The 14,874-nt window shown below is 39.5% G+C and overlaps 1 protein-coding gene across 1 annotated transcript; it reads right to left on the minus strand.

Moving 5' to 3' along the window:
- Nucleotides 1-943: 943 nt before the first annotated feature.
- nxph2b (neurexophilin 2b) lies at nt 944-14,833 on the minus strand. Its single transcript, XM_007238867.4, has 3 exons — nt 14,453-14,833; nt 13,533-13,629; nt 944-3,654 (listed from the first exon to the last, which is right to left on the minus strand). The coding sequence occupies exons 2-3, from the start codon at nt 13,578-13,580 to the stop codon at nt 2,905-2,907; spliced, it is 798 nt and encodes a 265-aa protein (XP_007238929.3). The 5' UTR covers nt 13,581-13,629; nt 14,453-14,833; the 3' UTR covers nt 944-2,904.
- Between the last annotated feature and the right edge of the window lie 41 nt (nt 14,834-14,874).

The raw sequence follows: 14,874 nt of genomic DNA on the forward strand, positions 1-14,874 counted from the left end.
TGGAGTGTGTCAGCAGTTCCTGTAAGATGAAGGCATTGAAGCTATGGACTGGCCCGCCCGTTCCCCAGACCTGAATCCGATTGAGCACATCTGGGACATCATGTCTCGCTCCATCCACCAACGTCACGTTGCACCACAGACTGTCCAGGAGTTGGCGGATGCTTTAGTCCAGGTCTGGGAGGAGATCCCTCAGGAGACCATCCGCCACCTCATCAGGAGCATGCCCAGGCGTTGTAGGGAGGTCATACAGGCACGTGTAGGCCACACACAATACTGAGCCTCATTTTGACTTGTTTTAAGGACATTACATTAAAGTTGGATCAGCCTGTAGTGTGTTTTTTCACTTTAATTTTGTGTGTGGCTCCAAATCCAGGCCTCCATTGGTTAATAAATTTGATTTCCATTGATGATTTTTGTGTGATTTTGTTGTCAGCACATTCAACTTTGTACAGAACAAAGTATTCAATGAGAATATTTCATTCATTCAGATCTAGGATGTGTTATTTGAGTGTTCCCTTTATTTTTTTGAGCAGTGTGTATATATATATAGGAAAGGACCCTGAAGAGGAAGACTACACACTGATGGTGAGTTAGTGTTGGGGGCACACCCATTATGCAAATAATTGAGGCTGGGAGCCATTAGTTTTCTGTCTCAGCTTTGATTCAGGTAATATTTAATCAAAATACAGACTGTTGTTTTAAACTGTAACAAAGCGGTAAAAATTATTTAACATCGCAATCCTCCACACCTTACTAAATAACTGCAGAAAGACACAACTACTCATTTCTCCTGAACTTAAACTGTCTGATTCAGAGAATAAACTCTTTAATAAACTCTTTTTTTAATGATCAGTGTATAAACAGCTCGGCTGCAGTTTAATCCGTAATCAGAGCTGCTGTTCTGAATCTGTCAGTGATGAAGGAGAGCAGAGTTATTCCTCAGTGTTTTTTATCGTGAGTTATTTTGTTTAATGATGAAAACAGTGGTACAGAGTGAATCCGGGAGACGCGTTACGACTTTAAAACTCATCACTGACTCACAGATCTCATAAACATGAAAACATCAACAAGGCATGAAAGGAAGCTTCTCGGAGGACAAGAACAGATAAGGAATCCGTCTTTAAACATCCGTCAGGAACAGAGTTCTGATACAGTTATGGTGAAGTTTGGATTCACTTTAAACATTACATTTACATTTACAACATCACTGGGGTCAGTGTGAACAGGTCACTGATGAAACTCCACCTTAATTTAACAGGGATGCACAAAGATATCGGGATACTTTTGGTGAGAAATGGTTTTGGACACATGATTCAATTCAGAATTCAGTTTCCACTTTTCTTCAGCATCGATTCGTTTAGGGATATTTTAGATACAATAGCTAACCACTTAGTGTTTACATTAATCTGAATTAATCCAAAGACAGATCGACAGCTGACCTGGCCCAAAGTAAACAGATTAGATGGCTGAGCAAATTCTTTGGACCAATCACAGACGTTGGGTTCTGAGGTATCCAGATTCTGGTTCCTGTTCTCAGCAGTGGAAGAGAGGATTTTTTATCTTTTTACACATAAACAGGAACAATTCACACAAAAAAATGAAGCAGGAAAGACAGTAGTGGGTTTTGGGTCGGTAGCCTCTCTGGTGGGTTGGTTTCTCAATAGATAGCTCACTAGATTAGCCAGCGTGCTAACGGCCCTCGCCGATACACGTCGTTCTCACGCATGGGCCTGAGAGAACTTAAACCCACAGGAGATAAACTCGGGGTGACCAGCGAACTGTTACCTCATCACCACTCTGAACACAGGGTAACTTTACAGACATTTATTGCAGCTTCCTAATCAGCCATAACATTAAAACACCTGCCTAATCCCGAGTAGGTGCTCCGACCCGTCGAGACCAGAACCCTACAAGACCTCTGGAGGTGCACCAATAGTAAAGTTACAGCAGATGCTTTAAATAATTAAACGAGCGTTGCACAATGCCAGACATGCATTTCCAGCCAATCACAGGTGTTGTTGTGAAGTGCCTTCGTCCACGGAGATCCCTCAGCTTCCACGTGCGAAACAAGGTGAGTAAAGCTCCTGAGAAACGTCTGCACTGTTCACTTTTTCCCACAATTACGTCATATTATTCACCGAAGTTAATCAAACATCGTCCCAAAAAGAAGTGTGTTGAGATCTTAAGTTGTGAGGTGGAATCTCCACTGCGCACATCCAAATGTGACTCGACCGTGACCACAGAATACGAGGAACAACTCACTTCAACTCAATTTAATTCAGTTCTACGTTCTGTCACAGTTGTGTAGCGATTTGAGTTTGGCCTGATCAGAGTACTCTAAGCACTCTAAGACTGTTTCCTCGCTGCCTAACAGTTTTAAGGTGGTTTTAATATTTTGGCTGATCAGTGTACTGTAGTTCTGTGTTGATATCATTCAAGTAGATTTAGTCCAAGTGTCAATATTTTAAATATGTTTACAGATCAGATCATTTCCACACAAAATATTGTTGATATTGAGCCAGCATCAGTCCACAGTTCCCATATCAGTGCATCCCTACTGTTTACAGATTTACGGATTTACAAATGTTATGATAACGTTTTTAGAACTGTTAGAACATGCAGAACTACAAACATCACGAGTGGAACAACGACAATGATGGGCTGTTTTACAATTTCTGTACAAGAACGTATTCCCGAGTCTTCAGCAGGGCCTGAGCACTGGCCCTGTCCATCGCGCCGTCCGCCGCCCCGTCCATCGTCCCGTCCATCGTCCCGTCCGTTGTCCCGCTGCATCAGCAGCATTTATTCATGACTCTTTTCAGAGTTTGCTAGTTTACGTTCTGTTTGTAGTAAAAGGTTAGGAGGGCAGGTGGTCAGTGAGGACCTCAGCTCCTCAGCAGACCGCTATCCCATGGAGGTGTAGGGCGTGTCGCTGTGGTAGTTGTAGTCCGGACAGACCTTCTGGACCAGCTTGTAGTCGGCGCTGAAGAAGTCTATGTAGATGCAGATGACTTTAAATGGCTTGGAGCAGAGCCAGGAGACATGGCTCTGAGTCTGCTCCTGGAAGCAGACCCGGGCCGAGTCGTGGCTGCACAGGGACGTCCTCTTGCTGCGGTCCGTCTTCTCGTACTCCACCCTGCAGTTAAAGGCTTTACCGTCCTTGGAAATGTCCACAGTCTCCTGCTGGATGATCTCGAAGTCGACCACCTTGGACGGTGGCACCAGGCTCACGGACACGTTCCCCAGGCCCGTGGAGTTGTGGCGGAAGTAGACGCTGAAGGTCCCGTTCCCGTGGTCCACTATCTTCCCCGTGATCAGCAGGTTCAGCTTGATGGTTTTGATGGTGGAGTGGAAATCGCCCCAGCCGAACATCTTCTTGAACTTTCCTGTCTTTACGATGGGTCGGCGTTTGGCTCTGGCCAGAGTCTCTTCATTATCGGTGCGGTTGGACAGCCAGGTCCACGGGTCCTGAACGGCTCCAGGCTGAGGGGCTTCGTTCCTCCGGACGGCGACGGGTGGCGAGGGGCGGGCGAAGAGCCGCAGGGGCTTGAGGAGGGCTGAGCGAAGATCCTGCGTGGAGAAGCTCTCGTCCTTATCGCTCTCTCGCCATCCCTGAGGACCTGCTGTCGCGCCGGGTTCCACGCCCCATGTAACCTTTAGAGACAAAACCAGAGAAAAACTCTTTATTTCCAGTAAAGAACCAGAACCAGACTTTAGTACAGAACCAGAAATCAGAAAAAGGCGCATTTAAAAGCCACAAAGATTCTATACCTATTGGAGCTGCTATATATAAAGTGATTTGATATAGTATGCTACAAATGTGCAAGAAAAAGTATGTGAACCCTTTGGGATTACATTTGGATTTTTGCATAAATTGGTCATTAAATGGGTTCTGATCTTCATCTAAGGCACAACAATAGACACACACAGTCTTCTTAAACTAAAACCACACAGAAATTCTGTTTGCATGTAATAAAAAAAAAATAATTGCGGCACGTTTGAAGTTTGCAAAAGAGCACCTGGATCTTCAGGTACAGCACTACTGGCTAAATATACTGTGGACAGATGAAATCTGAGTTGTTTGGAAGGAACACACAATGCTATGTGTGGAGAAAAAAGGCACAGCACACCATCATCAAAACCTCATCCCAGCTGTGAAACATGGTGGAGGGGGCATCATGGTTTGGGGCTGCTTTGCTGCCTCAGGGTCTGGACAGATTGACGTCATCAACAGAAAAATGAATTCCAGAGTTTACCAAGATATTTAGCAGGAAAACTTAAGACCATCTGTCCTCCAACTGAAGCTCAACAGAGGATGGATGATGCAGCAGGACAACGACCCAAAACACAGAAGTAAATCAACAACCAAACGACTTCAACAGAAGAAAATGAATACTCCTTCTGGAGAGTCCTGACCTCAACCCGATTGAGATGCTGTGGCATCATGACCTCAAGAGAGCGATTAATTCACACCAGATATCCCAAGAATATTATAGCTGAACTGAATCAGTTTAGTGAAGAGGAATGATTCTAAATTCCTCCTGACTGCAACTTCAGGAAATGATTGATTGAGGTTTTAGCTGCTAAAGAAGGATCAACCAGTTATTAAATCCAAAGCTTCACATACTTTTTCCACCCCTCACTGTGAATGCAAACATATATAATGTTTTTTGTGGTATTAGTTTAATCAGGATGTGTTTGTCTATTGTTGTGACTCAGATGAAGATCAGAACACATTTAATGACCAATTTATGCAGAAATCCAAGAATAATCCCAAAGGGTTCACATACTTTTTCTTCCAACTGTATATCTAGTTTAAAATATGTCTTTACCATAACAATACAAGAGGGGGCAGGGTTTACAACCATACTCACCCCCCCCCCCCTCCCCCCCCCCCCCCTTCATCCCAACAAACATCAGAGCACCCTACCTGATCCACTTCGGATCTGATCTCTCTAAAAGTGGATTTTTATTGCAGTGTAAACAGGCTGAACAGGATCATACTGTTTATTCTGAGTAAGAGCTGATATAAAACACTATTCTGTAAAATACAAGATTTAAAATGAAGCAAAGAGGAACTTCTGAGCCGTGACATCATTTCTATACAAAGAGTAAAATACAGAGGGATAGAGGAAAAGAGAGAGAGAAAGACAGAGAGAGAGAGATAGAAAGAGACAGAGAGAGGGAGAGATAGAGTGAAATACAGAGGGATATAGTAAAAGAGAGAGAGATAGAAAGAGACAGAGAGAGGGAGAGATAGAGTGAAATACAGAGGGATAGAGTAAAAGAGAGAGAGAAAGACAAAGAGAGAGAGAGAGAAAGAGACAGAGAGAGAGGGAGAGAGAGAGAGTGAAATACAGAGGGATAGAGTAAAAGAGAGAGAGAAAGACAGAGAGAGAGAGAGAGAGAGAGAGAGGAAGAGATAGAGTGAAATAGAGAGGGATAGAGTAAAAGAGAGAGAAAGACACAGAGAGAGACAGAGAGATAGAAAGAGACGGAGAGAGAGTGAAATACAGAGGGATAGAGTAAAAGAGAGAGAGAAAGACAGAGAGAGAGAACAAGATAGAGAGGGAGGGATAGAGTGAAATAGAGAGGGATAGAGTGAAAGAGAGAGGGATAGAGTGAAAGAGAGATACAGAGAGTGAGACAGGTTCACCAGATTACAGCTGAGACACTGGTGACGTTTATCCAGCTCAGTACAGCTTATAGCAGCAGCACAGGTATCTACCAGAAGGGTAAAAGAAAAGGAGCCGCAAACATCACAAATATATAAAATATATACAGAGCAGATTTATAGCTGTATAGTTTGGACAAATTATCCCACAGTGTGATTCTATAACTTTAATCACAGTCATACTGCAAACTGCAATACAAAAACCGTCATAAAGCTTTCTTATCATGTTAAATTTATCATATTAAAATATACCTGAGTGCAGTGAAAGCATCTCAGATCGACATCAACCTCTTAAACCAATACATGCAGGTGCATCTCAAAAAATTTGAATATCATTAAAAGTTACTGTGGGTCAGTGTGGGCAGTGTGGGTCAGTGTGGGCAGTGTGCCAAGTTCTGCTGGAAAATGAAATCCGCATCTCCATAAAAGTTGTCATCAGCAGAGGGAAGCAGTAAGATATGAAGTGCTTTAAGATTTTGTGGGAAAACAAAACTGCACTGACTTTAGACTTGATAATAAAACACAGTGGATCAACAGCAGCAGATGACAGACATGACTCTGGAAACCATCACTGATTGGTGGAAACTTCACAAGCAGACCTCGAGCAGTTTGGACTGTGTGTCTCTCCACTCCACTCCACTGATTTACAAATGAAATGTAAAGCTCTGATAGAGCTGATCAATATGACAGTATTTATATTATAGTGATAAATGATATGTCAGAAAGTAATTAGTGCAGTTTAACTGGATTAAGCATAGTTTTATATTATTAGTGTTTTTTTTTATCTCTCACTTATGTGTAAAATGATAATAAATGTGTTTTGGGAAAATTTCTTCAAATATTCTGCTACAATATTTTTACCATATTGCTCAGCCCTGTTTAATTTGAAGATCTGGAGGAAGATCTGTCTTTTAAAGATGAAAGTGCTGATTATCTGAGGGGACGGTTTTGGTGATCAGCTCTGACATGGGCGTTAAGAGTCTTGAATTTTTAAACTCTACTTTTTAAAAAAATCCGGCTTTTCCATTTATTGACTTTCCCCTCCTTACACAAAGAGGATTATCTTATTCCTAATCTCCTGAGAAATATCTCCCATAAATAATAACTCATGCTTATTGTACTGAACTTATTTGACTGAATTTTTTTTTTCTAATTTTTTATAATACTGTATACTGGAGTCATGAACAGAACTACAAACAGATATTTTAAATATTGGAGATTTGTCAGGATGGTCTGTAGCACAATAAACTTAATGCAGATTTTTACAAGACAAATTTTTATAAAGCATCAGTTAGATTTGCCTAATTAAATAAAAAATGATGTTCCGTTCTGAGATATATACTGTAATATTAAAAGTGCAGCTAAGGTTGTATAATAAATAAGGTTGCATGTAAATAATAATTACATAGTTTTAATCAGGAAATATATATCATAGCTATTGTAATCATTTTTCAGTTGCTACTTATCTGACTGACAGCTGTTTTACAAATCAAAGCTTTTTAAATTGGCTTCTGCCCACGTGTGACTGCGTGCCCGTTCTCCTGATTTTAAGAAGGGTGTAGTAATGCATCTTTTAGCAAAGTCAAAGGACAATCTAACCAATCAGATACATGATTTTCACTATGGGGGCGGGGCCATGGCTGTCTTACCCCTTCTCAGCGCTGTGCTAAAGGTGTTACGTGTTGCTTAGTCATAAAACGGAGCTCATGCTGGATTAATTCAATAGTTAACTAACTATCATGGAACTGCGGCTGCAAAAAAGCCATTTTAAAGGCTGTCCTTCAATGTGAAACTAATCCACAATAAAAGGCCGCCTGACTGGGGAGTTTTTGTATATTTATATATAGTATATTTATATATAGTTCTTGAGTATGAATACATTTTTAGTTTTTACATTACACCTTCAGTTGTTTAACCTATTTTAATTGTAGTATTTAAGGAAAAGTGTAGAATAGTGTTTTCATCCCAATTTACACGGCCAATTACCCAACCCACTCATTAGACTCCCCCTTTCACTTGTGATACCCCAACACACCAGGAGGCTAAAGAAGACTAGCACACGCCTCCTCCGACACATGTGAAGTCAGACTCCGCCTCTTTTTGAGCTGCTGCTGATGCTGTAGCATTGCCGAGAAGCATCATCACAGCGCTAACACTTGGAGGAAAGCGCAGCGACTCGGTTCTGATACAGCTGCTCACAGACGCAGCCTTGTGCTGATCCACATCACCCTTTAGGGAAAGAGCGCCATCTACCCACCCGGAGGGAGCAGGGCCAACTGTGCTCTCTCTGAGTGCCGGCAGCTGGATGGCAAAGCTCCATGAACGAGGGTTTGAACCTACGACCTCCGGCTCATAGTGGCAGCGCTGGACCACTCGCCGCCCCTGATTAAAACAGTAATTTGATGAATTATTAAAAATTAATTCAATTAACCTCCCAGCCCAGGTGGGATATTATTAAAATGTTCAGTGCTCAATAAAATAAAATAAAATAAAATATTTTTTTATTATTATTTTAATTCTGTCCAGTTTTGGTCAAACTCATTAAGATGAATTTAGAAAAGGGTTGTAATATTTATGTTTGATTTGTTTAAAGACCTGAATGAAGGATCACAGTCGCTTCACGCACGGCTTTACTGAATCCAGTTAATCAGGTATAATTCTGCTGCTCCTGTAATGAAATACGCAGTCAGTGCTCTCTGAGTACGGTCGTTATTTACAGTCCCACAGGAAACACACTCTGAGTTTTAAAGAATAGAGGCACCCAATCAGAACTGACCACGATTAGAATTAACCGGTTTTCACTGCAAACAAGATTTGATCAGTTTATTCAGGTTTAGGTTGCACGTGTTGCAGTCTGCTGTATTTAACCCTTGTGTGGTGTTCATATTTTTGTTACTCGTTTACTTTGTTACTTGTATTTAATTCAGCAAAATTCAGCAGTTTTACATTAAAATGCTTTACACATGCTCGCTTCACCTAAATTGCAAGCAATATAAACAGCTTACATGGTTAATATTTGCCCTTTACCTTCCTTATGTTACATTTCTTTCAAAAAGTGCTACTTTTTTTTATTAGTTTTTTAAATAAAATGTAAAAGAAATTAAACTCAAGATATGAGTAGAAAATTTGTTTAGTTTCAAATTTACAAATGAAGCAATGTTTATTAGCCGTTGGCCAAACATACTGTGTGTACAGTGTGTGTTTATCGAAAATGTGTTTTGATATATGTTTTTCACAAAAAATGAGCCAATGCCAATGAGTTTGAAAAATATTTTTTTAGTATCATTTGATGAAAAATGAAAACGGGTCCCACAGACCCGAACACCACACAAGGGTTAAATTAAATGATTCTTTAATGCATATCTGTTTATTTCTGAATGAAAAACATTAAGATCAGCAATGAGAGGAAAGGTGACCTAAGGTTACGGAAGCCATCTTTTAAAAATAAATAAATATACATTAACCCAATCAATAAGACTTTGTGGAATTTTCACAAATCGTGAGATTAGGGACGCACTGCTAATCCCATGTAAACACATTTTATTACAGTTTAAGAGATAAAGGGAGCTACAGTATGCCGGACTCGGTGAAAGCGGATTGAGCTCAGGTCCCAGGAGGAGGACTTACTCACATTCTCTCATCTGGACTTAAACTAAAACTCCTCCAGTCAGTTTCTACTATTCTGAATTAATCGCTGGAATAAAGGCCTGCGTTTTCTGCTCCTGGGAGAAATAACTCGCCGGGTGAAATTGGGGGATTAGGGATTGTGTGGGAGATGGATTATTGTGAGTTAGAGAAATGCGACGCTGCAGCTCCTAACGCTATCTGTTGTGTTTAATCTGCACAAAAGACTGCGGGACAGTTTCCCCATACTGCACTTAATTACACTGTCAGCGCAGGACGAGATGGTCCTGTAGTTTTATAAAGCTCTTCAGGAGCAGACTGAACTCGCTGGATAATAAGAAGCGTTTCTACTAAACAGAAAACTGCAGTTTTAATGTTAAATGATTTATATATAGAATATAAAACAAAGGTATAATTTTGCAATATATTTTGTTTTTCAATACTGTATTGATTATTAATCATTAGTTTGCGATTGGTGTCAGACAGTTAAACAGTGTTGAGTTTAGTGATTTTAGTGTTATAATCAGTTATTAGATCCCACTGTTTATTATACTACAACAGGTTTGTTATATATTTTAATTCATGTAATCACAATATATCACAGTGCTAACAGAATCACAATATATTGTGATCTAGTAAATCGTAGATCCTGTATGTTAAAATCTAACGTATCACAAAGTTCTTGCTAAAACACAAGCCCTAGTGATGTGGTAAATATTCCACAGAAGAGCTGGGAGATACAAATTGTATATTACATTATTTAAAGGATATTTGCACAATTCACAATATTTACTGTGATGCACAGGCAAAATGTAGCGACAGATTTATAGCACAGTAATTTTATTCTTAATTATCTAATTTAACAGGAGTAATTAGACTGTAATTAAATGTACAGTAGGGTCAGCACTGACTTTAAGCACTGATTATATTTGAAATATGCTAAGTGCTATATGCTAATATGCTAATATTGCTCATTACAAAAAGAAAACATTTACAATAATAATACAATAAAATACACTTATATTACACACTTCTATTTATATATTTTTTACATTTTTTTACTAATTTATCTGGTTGATTCTCCCACTCATACAGCTGCTACTCAGCTGTACCAGGTGCTGGTCAACGAATTAGAATAATTTGAAATAGTGCAATCATGAAATTCTTTGAATGCATTTTTTGTGCAGAAAGCAAATCAGGTGTTCACCGCACCTGTCCTACTCGTTAGACTAATCACAGAACTCGTTACCTGGAAAAAAATTTGCTCAGCTGAGCTTTCCAAAAGGCCCATTTAGGCCATTTAACTGTGACACTGTTGTTTTATTGAATTAGAATAATGGAGAAACCGTTTAATTGAATTAGAATAATTTTTATTATAATTACAATCATCACTTTCTCAGTATTTTGTGGCTGCCCCCTTGGCTTTTATGACTGCCTGAAGTCTCCGCGGCATCGATTTGACCAGCTTGTCGCAAGTTTCCGCACTCACAGCTTCCCAGGCAGTGGCGATGTTCTGCTTCAGTTGGTCCAGCGTAGTAGGCTTTCTGTCGCGAATTTTCCGCTTGACGATGGCCCAAAGGTTTTCAATGACATTGAGGTCAGGCGAGTTGGCCGGCCATGCCAAAACTTCAAGCTGTTTTTTAGTGAACCAATCTTTGGTCGACTTTGCCGTATGAGCCGGTGCAAGATCCTGTTGAAATATGAAGTCTTGTGGCGCCGAGTGGTCCAGTGGTCAAGCGCTGCCACTATGAGCGGGAGGTCGCCGGCTCGAACCCCCGCTCATGCAGCTTTGCCATCAAGCTGCCGGCGTTAGAGGGAGCAAAATTGGTCCTGCTCCCTCTGGGTGGGTAGATGGCGCTCTCTCCCCACATCACTCCTAGGGTGATGTCTGCAGCACAGGGCGTCTGTCAGCTGTTGTATCGGAATCAAGCCGCTGTGCTTTCCTCCAAGCACACTGGCTGCTCGGCAATGCTGCATCAGCAGCAGCTCGAAAAGAAGCGGTGGCTGGCTTCACATGTATCGGAGGAAGCATGTGCTAGTCTTCACTCTCCTGGTGTGTTGGGGCATCACTAGTGATAGGGGGAGTCCTAATGAGTGGGTTGGGTAATTGGCTGTGTAAATTGGGGAGAAAATGGGAAAAAATTTTAAATATATAAAAAAAAAAAAAAAAGAAATATGAAGTCTTCTTCGCCGAACTGTTCCTCAACAGTCAGAATCAGGAACGTTTCCAGAACATCTTGATATACGGCAGCATTGACAGTCTTCTTGAGGAAGCAGAGTTTCCCTACACCTCGAGCGGACATGCATCCCCAGACCATAACGCTCTGGGGAAACTTGACGGATCTTTTCACGCACTCGTGGTTGTAGGTTTCGCCACCACGACGCCAGACACGAGGACCTTGGTCACCGAAGGAGATGCAGAAGCGTGATTCGTCACTGAAGACCACTTTCTTGTCTTCAGCAGTCCACTCGCCGTGTTCTTTGGCCCACTTCAGCCGTTTCTCCATTTGTTTCTTGTTCAGCATCGGTTTTACTGCTGGAACGCGAGATTTGAAGCCGAGTTCGCGCAGACGACGGTAAGTGGTTGAACGCTCGGAGAAAAGCGCAGCGACTCGGTTCTGATACATCAGCTCACAGACGCAGCCTTGTGCTGATCCACATCACCCTAGGAGTCATGAGGGGAAAGAGAGAGTGCCATTTACTGCATTGTACCCACCCAGAGAGAGCACTGTGCTCTCTCAGGGCTCCAGCAGCTGATGGCACAAGCTGCATGACCGGGATTCAAACCAGCAATCTCCTGATCAAAGCGGCAGCACTAGCACACACCCCCCAATTCTAATCTCATTAAGTGTCTGATAGTGGAAGCCTTGTATCTGATAAATGTATTGAAGGCTGAGCGATATTAAACGTAATATTCAATCACAATATGCTTAAAAAGGAATTATGATATATATGATATAAATATAAGATTTTAACAATAAAGTATCAGTATTTACTAATAACATCAACACACAGCATGTTGAATATTTAAAAGGTATTTAACTGTGTATGTAAATAATATTTATTATTCACAATAATTATACGACAGCTGTACTGACTAATGTGTCACTGAAATAGTAAACTGAACTAGATAATGATGTTTAATATGGTGAAATAATGTTATCAGGCTATATATATATATATATATATATATATATATACATACATAATTAACTGAGTGTCGCTCTGCCGGATCACAGATACATTTACATTTCCTAAAATTATTCAATATTTTACCCCAACATGGAAGAATAGCTTCAGCTTTAATTTATGGTAAATAAATATTATTAACTGCTGAACGTGCAGCACTGAGTGTCTTCAGTCCCATAAAAATGAAGGCTGTGATGTCACTGATGTTTCAGGCTTTCTGAAGGGAGCGGGATTATCCTAAGATAACAGCGAGGCAAGGGAACACTTTTAAATAGTTTGATATTTTTATAGCTTAATGAATATTGATTTTTTTGTTTTAATTATCATGTAAAATAATTATTTAAAATGATTAGGCAGCCGGGCTGACATGGTAAAAACACACAGAAAACACATCAAATAAAACTGTATAAAATAAACAAAAAGTACTGTACAGTGAAAGTTACATTACTCTATATTAATAAGTTTATTCTGTGTAAGATCTTAATTATTATTACATAGTGTTCATATCACATTTAAACAAATAGGCTGAAACACAAAAGACAGATTAATATTGCCCCCAAGAAATTTACTATTAAAAATTCAGCAAATATAGTATAATGCAGTTTATGCTGGTAGATACTGCAGTAGTTTTCTGTAGTTTTAATAGTAAAATTTGTATTATTATTATAAATTATAAATTATTATTATTATTATTATTATTATTATTATTATTATTATTATTATTATTATTATTACTAGGCAAACCTCCAATTATAGATATGTAAAATAAAATACAGAAATCTAACACTGCATATATATATATATATATATATATATATATATATATATATATATATATATACGTATATATATATATACGTATATATATATATATATATATGTATATATATATATATGTATATGTATATATATACGTATATATATATATATATATATATATATACGTATATATATATATATATATATACGTATATATATATATATATATATATATATATATATATATATATATATATAAAATATACACACAGCAGAGAGCACTCACCGCATGCAGGCAGAGCAGCAGCAGCAGGGCAGAGAGAGGTCTGGGCATCTCTGGTTCTGTTCAGTTGGACTCGCCCAGTCTGCGCTCAGTCAGTCCACTGATAGAAAAGAACATTGACAGAAATAGTGCTCATTTTGGGTTATAATACATTTTTTATGTTTGATTATTTAAAAACATCCTTTTAACAGCCTTTTTTTAACACTTTATTTAACACTGACTTAAAGACATCAGTTGCGGTTTAAATTCTGCATCCAATAAACCTTTATTTAAATTAAAGTTTCTAAATATACACTCTGACTAATGCTGTTCCCACAAATAATAATATTATTAATTATTGTTAATATTGTGAATGTTAATGTTGTTGCTACCCTTTCTACAGTGCAAATTATACTCTATAGAATAGAATGCAAACAGGATAAACACATTTCAAGTAAAGTTTAATACAATAAAATGCATATAAAACAATATCTGAATCTTTTAGGTTAAAGGTGTTTCCCACAAATAATAATATTAATGATTATTGCTAATAATCATTAATATTTAAATGCCCCTTTCTACACTAAATAACACAGTGCATGCATAATGAAAAATCGATGTGCACAAGTTAATCAATTCTGACGTCAGAGGTCAAGGTTGTTTCACTGCATTAGATGGAAAATGAACGTTGATTCAACGTTACCCTACTTTTATTTTAGATTAGTTATCTGTTGAAAGCAAAGAACATTAAATAAACGTAAATGTTTTGGTTGCATTACATCTTCTAGGGTTGATGACGGAAAACATCCTTAAAACCCCCTTTATTTAACTCTGAATAGCAGGTAAATAAATTCTAACATCGTCCAGCAGCGCTAAAAGCAATATATAAAATATTTTATTTTCAAAAAGCGATAAAAGGACCCGTGGCGGGCGCGCGCACTCACAGTTCAGCTGCAGAGTTGTCCCCGCGTGCATGCTCGTGCCAAACCCGGGCGCATCCTCCTTCGCGCGCAACTCCGGCACTCCCGGTCCTCCTGCACTAGACGGTGCTCCTCCGTACGAGCGCGCGGAGTCAGAACCGCCGCGTTCAAACGCACTCCATCCACCCGCCGGGGGCGAGACCTGCTCCCACCGCGCTCCGCGTCCGGCAGCGCGCGCCTCCCACACTTATATACATATACCTATATATATAAATATATACAAATATAAATATAAATACAAAATATAAATAAAACTGTAAATGCAGATATTTATAATCGCGCTGTATTGAAGTTGACGCGCCTCCCGCGCGCTCGAGTCCCGGTTCTGCAGCGCCGCGGTGCTCGCGCACTTCTTCTGTTTGGAGTTTGGAGGCGGGAGAAGCGCG

Source organism: Astyanax mexicanus, chromosome 16 (assembly GCF_023375975.1).
Source record: "Astyanax mexicanus isolate ESR-SI-001 chromosome 16, AstMex3_surface, whole genome shotgun sequence".
In the NCBI taxonomy this organism is placed as follows: domain Eukaryota; kingdom Metazoa; phylum Chordata; class Actinopteri; order Characiformes; family Acestrorhamphidae; genus Astyanax; species Astyanax mexicanus.

Excerpts from the sequence above, each read along its gene's own strand:
- nxph2b (XM_007238867.4), bottom strand. The coding sequence starts at position 13,580 with ATGCCCAGACCTCTCTCTGCCCTGCTGCTGCTGCTCTGCCTGCATGCG. Across the intron at positions 3,655-13,532 it reads TGCTGCTCTGCCTGCATGCG|GTTACATGGGGCGTGGAACC; the intron begins GTGAGTGCTCTC and ends TTGTCTCTAAAG.